At 36.9% G+C, this 12,747-nt stretch overlaps 1 protein-coding gene across 9 annotated transcripts in view; it reads left to right on the forward strand.

The window, feature by feature from the left end:
- Positions 1-12,747, forward strand: part of USP34 (ubiquitin specific peptidase 34) — a 231,362-nt gene that overhangs the window by 106,018 nt on the left and 112,597 nt on the right. For 8 of the 9 annotated variants that reach the window (XM_079941554.1, XM_079941552.1, XM_079941557.1 and 5 more), the window contains 3 exons: positions 484-599; positions 692-819; positions 10,505-10,594. In XM_079941554.1, coding sequence (XP_079797680.1) covers positions 484-599; positions 692-819; positions 10,505-10,594 — 334 coding nt within the window. The remainder of the gene's footprint in view (positions 1-483; positions 600-691; positions 820-10,504; positions 10,595-12,747) is intronic. The other variant, XM_079941555.1, reaches the window with a different exon arrangement.

Here is a 12,747-nt window from a genome sequence, read left to right on the forward strand (position 1 = left end):
GAATTATTATAATAGACGCTTTGAATTTAATTGAATGTTTTGAGTAAATCATCTCAATTAAAAAAATCTTTAGGTATAAGACACTTTACAGAAGGTCATTTAGAGGAACGTCCCTTGGCTATATAGTTAATTCAGTTAAATTTTCTTCTTAATGTTTAATTTGGGTTTCAAATATTTATATATAGTTCTCTTGACATGTGGAAAACATTAATCATACTTATTAGTAATAGTGAGGAGGCTATGAAATAGTGGAGAGGCTATGAAAACTTTTCTTATTTTACTTTAGTAGTATCAAACTCTAAACAGTACTATTCTGTCTCATTCATAAAGCAACTGTGTTAATCTTGTTTTTATCTTGTGATGTAAGAAGAGATTTATTGTTATACTTCACTTTGAATTTGTTAACTTTATGAATGCTGTAGTTCACTTTACAATTTCAGTCAATTGCATTGCTCTATAGTGTGTTATATTTTGCCCCTTCAGGACCTACAGTTCATAAACATCAATTCAGCAGTAATGCTGTAACAGACATTAATTTGGATAACGTTTGCAAGAAAGGAAACACTTTGTTGTGGGATATAGTCCAAGATGATGATGCAGTAAGTTATTTAATAAACCCAAAAGACTACAAAATTACAGCAAAATGCATTCAGTATAAACAGTAATTTTATGTATATACATTTTTTTGTAGGTTAATCTTTCTGAAGGATTAATAAATGAAGCAGAGAAACTTCTCTGTTCCTTAGTATGTTGGTTTACGGATAGACAGATTCGAATGAGATTCATTGAAGGTTGCCTTGAAAATTTAGGAAACAACAGGTAAATAGGAATTTAAAATTTTTTATGCAGTAATCATATTCATAATCAATATTCTTATTGACCTAGATATGGTGGGTTCATAGCATTTAATGTACTGTTATCAACCTATTTTTTTTTAGTAATTGTGGTTTTTATATTAGTTCTAAACTGTTTTCCCCCACAGGGTTTATATGTTATCACACAGTCTTGCTTTTTTCAGCACTTTTCGGCACTCTTGATTAGATCACCTCCAACAGAGACAAAGGAATACTGTCTTATTGATTCTGGGAACATGGTGGTGATTACTCTATTTTCAGATTACAGTTTAAATGTTCTTGAACTGTTATATATAAAGAAAGCTAAATAAGATAAGTGAAGTTAAACTTAAGCTGAAATATAAACATTTTGATAATGGCATTGTTCTTCCATCTGGGTGGATCTTTTGACTTCTGTAGTGCACAAAGAATTAGGTTAGTTGTGTTTTTTTCCTAGTTTGAATTCTGCTGTATATTTATATACTTCTTATTGGGGCTCAAATAATTACCACAAGTTTCTTGATTTTCAGTTCTGTTCTGTTGATACAGTCTCCAGTTTCCCTTATACTGCTCTGATAATATTGTTCCATTCTCTGATGTGGTGAATTCAGTTATTAATTGAATATATATATATTTTAATTTATTTTTTTGTTTATGATTTTTGGCTGTGTTGGGTCTTTGTTGCTGTGTGTGGGCTTTCTCTAGTTGCGGCGAGCGGGGGCTACTCTTTGTTGCGGTGCATGGGCTTCTCATTGTGGTGGCTTCTCTTGTTGCAGAGCATGGGCTCTATAGTGCGTGGGCTTCAGTAGATGCGGTGCGTGGGCTCAGTAGTTGTGGCTCGTGAGCTCTAGAGCGAAGGGCTCAGTAGTTGTGGCGCACAGGCTTAGTTGCTCCGCGGCATGTGGGATCTTCCTGGACCAGGGCTCCAACCCATGTCTCCTGCACTGGCAGGTGGATTCTTAACCAATGTGCCACCAGGGAAGCCCCTAATTGAATATATTACATTAATATTTCCAGCTTACCTCTGCCAAGGCTCAATATAAATGTCTAATTTTATTGAATATTTAACTGCTTCAAAAAATTTTTTTACCTAATTGAATTAGAAAAAGTATCTGCAATATTTAATTTTCTTCTTTTGATCTTTAAAGGGCTATAATTGGTACAATCACAATAGAAAAATTGCTTATTCATGCAGGTATAAGAAACTACTAATAGACCCCTGTTAGTTGGATCAGTTGCCTCATTTGGCATATATTCTTTAAAAAGAATGCTTTTAATGGGTGAATGATATTTCATCATTTACATAGGTATTATAGAAATTAGTTTTAAAATGTTTTGTCTTTTAAATATTTTGAAAAATATTTATTTATCATTTATTTATTGTGGCTGCTCTGAGTCTTAGTTGTTATGTGCGGGATCTTCATTACAGCACGTGAGATCTTTGTTGCGGCCTGCGGACTCTTAGTTGTGGCATGCAAACTTAGTTGAGACATGCATGCAGGATCTAGTTCCCCAACCAGGGATTGAACCTGGGCCCCCTATGTTGGGAACGCGGAGTCTTACCCACTGGGCCACTAGGGAAGTCCCTAAAATGTTAATTGTCTTTTAAAAGTCTTTGTGAAGCTAATGAATACTTTTTTAAGTTGTATCAATTTTTATTCCCCAAAAGTGCATCTGCATATCCTGTGGCCCAGCAGTTGCACTGCTAAGTATGTGCCTTTTAATAATACATCCAGAAGGTCACCAAAAGACACATTCAAGAATGTTCATAAAAGCATTATTCAAAATAACTATTCTTTCTACTGCTATCTAAATGACAGAAAAAGAATAGGAAGGAAAATTAAATTGTGGACTGTTTGTTGAATGAAATAGTATATATATAGTAGTAACAATGAAAGAACTACAACTGCATGGAATAGTGTGGTTGAATCTCACAGACAAAATTTTGAGTGAAAGAAGCCAGATGTAAAAAAGTAAATCTCTATTACTCTGTTTATACAGAGTTTAAAAACAGGGAAACTGGGACTTCCCTGGTGGCGCATTGGTTAAGAATCCGCCTGCCAATGCAGGGGACACGGGTTCAAGCCTTGGTCTGGAAGGATCCCACATGCCGCAGAGCAACTAAGCCTGTGCGCCACAACTGCTGAGCCTTGCGCTGTAGAGCCCATGAGCCACAACTCCTGAAGCCCGCACGCCTAGAGCCAGTGCTCCACTACAAGAGAAGCCACCGCAGTGAGAAGCCCATGCACTGCAATAAAGAGTAGCAGCAACAAAGATGCAATGCAGCCATAAATGAATAAATTAAAAAAGAAAATCAGGAAAACTATTGTATTTAATAGGATAATGGTTACTCTTGGGTTGTTAGTGAGTGGAAAGGGGGCATATCCCAAGGCTTCTGGGATGCTGGTAATGATTTCTTTCTTGATGTTGGTGCATGTTACACAGGTATGTTCACCTCCTGATATTTTGAACTGTCACTTAGGTTTATATGTGTTTTTTCATGTATGTTACTTCAATAAAAAGGAAAAAAGCTATGTGAAAGATGAAATATCATGTAGCCTTTAAGAGTCAAATGTTTTCAAAGATTATATAATGATATGGGCGTATACTCATAGGCCCGTTTGTTAAAAAGATTGCAAGCAATATGTGAGACTGTAGAATGGTTATTTCTGGGAGGATTCAGTTAATTTTTTCTTCTTTATGGTTTTCTATTTTCTAATTTTTCCATAATGAGCATATATTTTTCTAAGTAGTGTAGCTTAAAAGAGACGAGAGGGGGCTTCCCTGGTGGCGCAGTGGTTGAGAGTCTGCCTGCCGATGCAGGGGACGCGGGTTCGTACCCCAGTCCGGGAAGATCCCACATGCCGCGGAGCGGCTGGGCCCGTGAGCCATGGCCGCTGAGCCTGCGCGTCCTGAGCCTGTGCTCCGCAACGGGAGAGGCCACAACAGTGAGAGGCCCGCGTACCGCAAAAAAAAAAAAAAAAAAAAAAGAGTAAAAGAGACAAAAGGAAAATTCTGTGTATAAAATGGAAAATCATCATTTTGGATTTTTTTAAGCTTTAATTTGTTCACTCCCAAATCACTTGAAGTTGAAGCATTTTTCATTTGTTGGAGGCAGTCCTGTACCTAATCATAGTTACTTAATGGTTTATTGATATATAGTAAACATAACTATTATATTGATGTTAATTTTGGCCTCAAAATTTACTCAGACGGTTGCTGTGTGTATTATGCTAGGCCTCTTATTAATTGGTCATATATGCCAGTACTTAGAGCATAGTGGCATTTTTTAGCCTGTGACATATGCAACACATCCAGTGTATACCAGCTGAACTTACTGAAGTTATCATGCAAACTGAAAAATAATTAATTTTTTTAAACATTATTAGTTCCAGTTTCCTGATAAACTAGTGTTTTTTTAACATCTTTATTGGAGTATAATTGCTTTACAATGTTGTTTTAGTTTCTGCTGTATAACAAAATGAATCAGCTATTTTTATACTTTTATCCCCGTATCCCTTCCCTCTTGCACCTCCCTCCCACTCTCCCTATCCCACCCCTCTAGGCCGTCACAAAGCACCGAGCTGATCTCCCTGTGCTATGCAGCTGCTTCCCACTAGCTATTTTACAATTAAACCAGTGGGTTTTAATGGGGGTGATTTTTTTTCTCCCTAGGTAGTATCAGTATCTGGAGATATTTTTGGTTGTCACATTAATGAGTGGAATTGGAGATGTTACTTTGGGCTAGGGATGCTACTAAACATCCCTCAATGCAGAGGACAGCTTTTCACAGCAGAACTGTGTGAAGTGTCAGTATTGATATCAGAGTTTGAGAAATCCTATTCTGAACACAAGAATCCTTTCTCCAAGGATTCCTCTCCCCCTGAGTTTGCCATCACAGTAGGAAAGGAATGTTGCACAAGGGTGTTAATATTAATAGGAAAGCTCTTCCTTATGTTGAAATAAATGGGCCACTGAAATCTTAACTCATTTACCATTTTCCTGACATTTGACCGAAAAAACCGCACAGATGTCTGCTTCTTGATGATGTCAATTTTTTATGTAGTTTACACAGGTTTATGTTTCTTTTTATTTTCTCTATGCTGACTTTTCTTTTTTTTTTTTGCGGTACGCGGGCCTCTCACTGTTGTGGCCTCTCCCGTTGCGGAGCACAGGCTCCGGACACGCAGGCTCAACGGCCATGGCTCACAGGCCCAGCCACTCCGCGGCATGTGGGATCCTCCAGGACCGGGGCACGAACCCGCGTCCCCTGCATCGGCAGGTGGACTCTCAACCACTGCGCCACCAGGGAAGCCCCCTCTATGTTGACTTTTTAATTTTCCTTCTAGTTCCTCACTTTCCATGGTTTATAGACCTGTCACCAATTTTTGTTTGTTTTTGCTGTTCTATGGTCTTATTACAGTTTATTTCACAAAATGAACTTAGCTTTCTTTTGAACAGTAATATAGGCTCATTACTTCTTGGGAAGCATAGAGATCTGAAAAAGGAAAAGTCTCCCATAAATCACCCATAATTCTGCCATTTATACGGAACCCACTGTTAACACTTTAAAACACTTTAAACATGCAGCATGTGACTTATGCACATTTAGCCTTAGGCAGATTGTTTTATAAGGCATATAACATTTCAGCAGTGCAGGAGGTTTAAAGTTACACACGGAAACACATAGTAGACTGGTTTGCAGAATGTTGTCATAAAGTGAGAGCATGAGGTAGACAGTAGCTCCCACAATGAAAAATCCATTACTCTTCAGCTTGGTATTTGTTACTTTGGGTGAGTGAGATAAGGCTGCTGTCTAGTGAGTAGGGCGGAAGTTGGAGTTGGGTTGTAATCAGCCCCTTTGGTGTTTTATGTTTACTAGAAGGCAGGTAGCTTCACATGCAGGTTCACATCCTGGGCTAGGTACCTCCTGAAATTCTGTGGCTTCTTGAGAATTGATTTGAGACTCTGTCTGGGAACCTATCCAGTGTGCTATTTTTTTGCCATTCTTTATGCAGTAGGTAGTTTAACCCACGTGTGAAATTTTTTGCCTTTGAATACAAAAGTAAAAATGGTCACGAGTCAGGGATTCTGTTTACATAAATAAAGGTTCATATAATTAAGAAATGCATGGTACTATGTACCTTTTTTTGGTTTTGTTTTCTCTCTGTAAAGACTATATTATATACAGCATTTTTTGTCAACTCTTGGTATATACTATAGTTTAAAATGACTGAGGGACTTCCCTTGTGGTCCAGTGGCTAAGACTCCATGCTCCCAATGCAGGGGGCCTGGGTTCGATCCCTGGTCAGGGAACTAGATCCCACATGCCGCAACTAAGAGTTTGCCTGCTGCAGCTAAAAGATCTGGCATGCTGCAACTAAAAAGATCCTGCACGCAGCAACAAAGATCCTGTGTGCCACAACTAAAACCCGACGCAGCCAAATAAGTAAATATTTTAAGATTAATTAATTAATTAGTTGACAGCATTTTGTAGAACACACCAGTCTTCTTCAAATATGGAGTGTAGGATTAGGAAAAAATCGTCCAAATGTAACTTTAACTGTGAAGACTACTACCAAATGTGTTCATTCTACTAAAGCAATATAAAGTTACATTGGTAATTCTTAGAGTCACATCACACTATTGTATAGTAATAAGCTTCAGCAAAGGTTGCAACAAAACCTTTGTATCAAGCAAAGGGCAGTCTAAGGTAGTAATAGCATTTTTCTTGAGTCTAAAATTAGTGTAGTGATCCCTTTGTATCTTTGGGGGATTGGTTCCAGGATCCCCCTGCAGATACCAAAATCTTCAGGTGCTCAAGTCCTTTATATAAAATAGAGTAGGACAGTTAGCTCTGTATCCACGGATGAGGAACCTGCATATGGGCTGACTGTATCTTGTTACTCTGGACCATTGAACCTTTTCATCTTAAACATATTGTTGCCTAGGGTTGTGTGGTTTGGTATTTGAAATTTTCACTCTTGGAAGAATTTGTGAATGTAAGTTTGAATATAACAGTAATTTTGATGTTTTTCATAAGCATATCAGCAGTCAAAACTATTTGGGCAAAAAAGTTGATAAGTCAGGGTGTAGTATCTCATAGTTGTTGTAGGAGAAGTGCTATGACATTTCTTTTATTTTAAAAAAATTAAATTTTTTATTGGGTGTAGTTGATTTACAGTGTTGTGTTAGTTTCTGCTGTACAGCATGATATAATTTTACTTGGAATAAGTTGGTATATGTGATCTTGTGAAGTTTCCTTTAATATTGGAATATAAATTATTATAGTCAGCAAACAAATACATGATCTTACCCTGTTTGTAAATATTTTACTAATTTTCATTCTGTAATCAGTACTTTATATCATTTTTCCTTTCAAATTTATGAGTTTAAATAAAGTGTTCCAGAGTTTCAGGATCACTTTGATTCTGGATTTGGTCATTTCTTATATTCTTAAATTTATGGCACTTAAAATATGTCTCTTCACCGTTCTTTGAAATCTTTTTTTTTTTTTTGCGGTACACGGGCCTGTCACTGTTGTGGCCTCTCCCGTTGCGGAGCACAGGCTCCGGACACGCAGGCCCAGCGGCCATGGCTCACAGGCCCAACCGCTTCGCGGCATGTGGGATCTTCCTGGACTGGGGCACGAACCCATGTCCCCTGCATCGGCAGGCGGACTCTCAACCACTGCGCCACCAGGGAAGCCCCTGAAATCTTTTTTTGAGGAGAAAAATTTGGAGTTTTTCTGAATCTTTGGAAAAACTTAAAAAAACTGTTTTAGTCACGTAAGATGTAATTATTAATAATTCAGTGTTTTTATTATAAATTATGGAGAAAAGCATTCCCCTTAGGTAGTAGAGGTAAGACGAGTCCCATTTCTACAATCCTATTTTGGATTCTTTTACATGAACCACATCATTATTCACTCAACTCAACCAATACCTGCTCAATGCCTGGCATCCTAATCTCTAATGTCAAGCATCATGTGCTTGCTTCTACATTACATTTTATAAAATGAAAACATGTTTATTGTAGAAAATTTGGAAAGTAAATTTAAACAGTCTAGACTCTTAACACCATTGACTGCAAAAGAGGTAATAAGATTTTCAGAAAATATACAACTGCTGCACACTATAAGACTTGCTTTAGTGAGATATGGTATCTCTAGTCTTTGTTTCTTTGTATTTTAAAAGTATTGTTGAAATTACACTAGGTAAACAATTTTGGAATTTGCTTTTGTGATTTTAGGTGAAATTTTTCTGTCCTTTGTGATATCTCATTGATTTTATGCTTTTAAAGTCAAATTAATATATATATATATTCATTCCAGTTTTTTATGTCTTAATTTTTAGGAAAAACTCTGCTAATGTTTCTGAAACTTTGACAAAGGAGTTTAGATAAATAATCTAAAATTGAAATTGATTTCCCCTGATCTATCTTGGTCTATCTTCCCAAGCACCACTTCTGTGCGACTTGTTGAAAAATATTAAATATTTTAATATTTAAAAGTATACTAAAAATTTAAATGTTTTTGAATATTTAAAGAATATTTACTTTGCAGTTACTGGATATCAGGCATTTACTGTCTTCGTTGCTTCACTATATACTTATTATTATCATTGGCCACAGTGTGCAGCGTGTGGAACTTCTCCCACCAGGATCAAACCCGTGCCCCCTGAAGTGGAAGCACGGAGTGTTAACCACTGGACCACAGGGGAAGTCCACTATATACTCTTTAATCTATAGTAATGTTGTTTTGATCCTTTGACATACTTCTAACATGCTGTTTCTTTTATCTTCCAGTAGTATTTTTTCTGTCCTTTTCCTTCATAACTGTAATATAGCATTTTACACTGTTGGTCTTCCTCCTTCCTTGAAAATCTTGCCTTTAAGTTGTTTGCTGGTTTGTTATTTAAGGAAATATATACTCAGCATGCACCATATGCAGGGATTTTTAGTGAATAAGACACTCTTCGCTCACATCAAGCACATTCTAGTGGTAGACATATTAAATAAAGGAATATTCATTACGTGATGATGACTGAAGGAAAATTGGGAAGGAGTCAAGAATAATAGAGGTTTGCAGAGCAATGGAAAGGTGATATTTAATATAGAGTTGTCAGGGTCATCCATTCTGTTGACAGTTGAGGAGACCTTAATAAAGTGAGGGAAGGAGTCCTTCAGGTAGCTATTTAGGTAAAGCGCATTCCACGCAGAGGCAATAGAAAAGCCCTGAGGCGGGAATGTGCTCGTGTGTTTTGAAGGAATAGCAAAAAGGGAGATGGGGGGCCTTCCCTGGTGGTGCAGTGGTTGAGAGTCCGCTTGCCAATGCAAGGGACATGGGTTCGTGCTTCGGTCTGGGAAGATCCCACATGCCGTGGAGCGACTGGGCCCGTGAGCCATGGCCGCTGAGCCTGCGTGTCCGGAGCCTGTGCTCCGCAACGGGAGAGGCCACAACAGTGAGAGGCCCACATATCGCCAAAAAAAAAAGGAAGATGGGAAGGAAAATAGGTTAGACGGATAGAAGGAATGGGGACAGATCAGACAAGGCTTTGTAGTCAAATTTAAGTACTTTGGATTTTATTCAGAAACAAAGTTTTGTAGTTTCTCCTACTCAGCATTCGCCACTGTTTTCCTCCCACTCAGAAGTGTAGTCCTGTATTCGAATATACCTGGTACTCTTAAAAAGAGTAGGCATTTTTGAGGACTTATTTGTAATCCATACTTGTGGGTAGGGTGCCAACTTTTTCTCTTTGTAAAAATTCTTTCATGAAGCAATATTGGCTCCTAAGCTTAAAAATAAAAGAAATTCAGTAACTTTATTAGAGTGTGTCCTGCTTCTTTCAAGGCTCATGCAGGCAACCTTCTTGCCTACTAGGACTTCTGGGATTTGCATGTCAATATGTTCCCTGTACCCCCTTTTCTTCCAGAAGATAGACATGCTCAGATCTTCTTGAGGTTTTAGAATGATTTCCTATTGCCTTTTGGCCCTTTTATACTTGAGGTATATGGTGTGCTTCTATTATTAGCATGCTCATAACGCAGTGATTCTCAATTTAGATGGAGATGATATTAAGTGAGAATTAGGGAGAAAGTGATAATTTATATAGTTTGAAAAATGTTCTCTACATTTATTGTTTGTAGTCCACAAACCAGCAGTTGAGTATCACTTGTGAGCTTGTTAGAAATGCAATCCTGAACCTACCCCGACCTACTGAATCAGAATTTGCATTTTTAAAAAATCCCCCCAGCTGGATCAAGTGCACACTAAACTTTGAGAAGCCCTGCTCTAGATAATTTGCCCAAGCTGCTGCTTCCTGTTTTCCTTGATTAAATCCTCAGAAGCACCTATGACTCGTTAAAGAATACTGTCATTAAAAAAATTTATATTTAAATGCCCTTCACTTGCTTTTATACTCAGATATTTATATGGTGTATTTTACTTTAAAAGTCTTGGATTGGTTTTTTAAAACTTGGATTTCTTGCCCCAGTGTATAATAAGTTAATACTTAAGGAAAAAATTTTGTGTTTGCATAGAAATGTATGTGAAGTTCATTAACTCTTTTTGCATTTAAGATTTTAAATAGCTGAATTTCTGTTAAGATCTAGAATTGTTGATACTATTTAAAATTATTTTATTCTATAAATACCTGTTTTTGCTGTTTCAGATCAGTAGTAATTTCACTTCGTCTTCTTCCAAAACTGTTTGGTACTTTTCAGCAGTTTGGGAGCAGTTATGATACACATTGGATTACAATGTAAGTAAATAAAAGAAACAGAAGTATTCATTTTAAAGATTTTTTTCCCAGTCATAATTATCAAACAAGGTTTTGAGTAACTTACTAGCTTTTATTCTGCACCAGGAAAATTTGAATTTTGTGTAATTCAAATGTTTGCTTAGATTTCTGAGTGCTGTCTCTGCCACTTAGCCCCATGGAGATTATGTATATCTCTGTCACCAGGAAGTCTGACCTTTGTACTCATTGTAGTTTGAGAAAAATATTGTAGCAAATAATGCGTTAATTTTAAGATAAAGATTTTTAGTGTATCTGACCATGGCAAAGGACTCCTGAAGAAGATCCACACATCAAACACTCTAAGGTGCCTTTAATTTTTCCCATTACTAGGAGTTGGTTCTAGACATTACATCACCTTAGGGATAATTTTGACACCACCCTATTACTCCTTTACATATATAGAGAACTTATGATTAATGTTAAAGAATTCTTTCAAGGATAGTACTTTGATGTGATATTGATCTAATGTTTAAGAATATTCTAGAGAAAGTTGGCTATCACACACACTTCATTAACCTCTAAGAATATTATTTGCTTTATTCAAAATAGACTTTTTGGAGAGATTTCAGAGACTTTAAATTTTAGGAAAAATTAGACCTGTTGAAGGATTTATTTGTGAGGTCAAGTAGGATGGAGTTTTATCTAATTCCTCCTCAAATCTAAGATTAGTTAGTAGGAATACTTGCTTTCAAACTGAATATGATTTTTAAAATTCTTAGAAGTCTGTACTATAGTTCTAAATAAGATGAAGTTAGTTCTTCTGAGTTATAGCCCTTGCTGGTTTTTTTCTTTTAATAGGGAATCTGTTTAACCTGAACCTCTATTACTGTTTTTTAAATTTTTTTGTTGTTGTTGTTGTTTTTGCAGTACGCGGGCCTCTCACTGTCGCGGCCTCTCCCGTTGCGGAGCACAGGCTCCGGACGTGCAGGCACAGCGGCCGTGGCTCACGGGCCTAGCTGCTCCGCGGCATGTGGGATCTTCCCAGACCGGGGCACGAACCCGTGTCCCCTGCATCGGCAGGTGGACTCTCAACCACTGCGCCACCAGGGAAGCCCTATTACTGTTTTTTAAGAATCATCTTAGAAAGTCTCTTTCTTTGGTTACTATTTCAGGGTGACCCTAGTGACAATTCTATTTGTGAGTGCAAGGAAGTTCTTTGAGATACTAAACAGAGGAGTAGAGGAAAGCATTTAGCATCCTTTAAGTACAAGAGTACCATGAGTTTTATTTCATTGACTCTCTTCCCATGGTTTTTAAATGGCTGAATTACAAAATTCAGAAGTATTAAAGTGATTCACTTGTAGCTTACCTGGGCAAGTTGATATTATAGTCATGTGAGGAGGTTTGAATTAAGGAGTAACAAAAGATAACATTCTTATAGAAGTGCAAAGCTGCGAATATTCAGTTACTTATCAAGTATACCTGAACTTAAGTATATTGAGTTGAAACCCTTTTAGCTTGGTCCTTAAGTTAAATATAAATAAGCTCAGTTAATGCCAACATGAGACTGGTATCCTAAATCTTATCAAGTAGATCACTTAAAAGAACTGAGCTCTTATGATTAGTTGGCATCAATAACAACAAAAACTTCCACTTGGTGTGAACCTATTATGTGCAGTAACACTCAGCATTTGGTACATACTGTCTCTTAAACTCTTACGGCCCATATTTTAAAATTGGAAATTATCTCTGATCATCTTAGTAAATCTTCAGGTAACCAGCAAACAGACTGGCGAGTGATTGGCAATGCAAGAGTAACTTATTTGGAAAAGAAGGCTATAGCAAAAACATGATGTAAATTATATTTGAAATTTTGGAATTTCAGTACTTCTACATGTTAGTAGTTATATTGCTAATAATTATTGTGTGAGAGAGATTATGTTAGTTATGGACCCTGCTATCTCTAATTGTATTTATCACTATTTCTTTTTTCTTCTATTGTTTCTAGTTTACTTTAATATGTGAATATTTATTTGATTAAAATAAGTTATTTTAAAAAATAAGCAGTTATTGACAGTAGAAAAAAACAAACTGATTGGTTCATTTAGTTTATATTATATGTGTTCTGTATGCCACGCACTGTGCTAAATAATGACCAAGGTACACAGTCCATC

The sequence above is a fragment of the Stenella coeruleoalba genome (assembly GCF_951394435.1).
Source record: "Stenella coeruleoalba genome assembly, chromosome: 13".
Classification (NCBI taxonomy): Eukaryota; Metazoa; Chordata; class Mammalia; order Artiodactyla; family Delphinidae; genus Stenella; species Stenella coeruleoalba.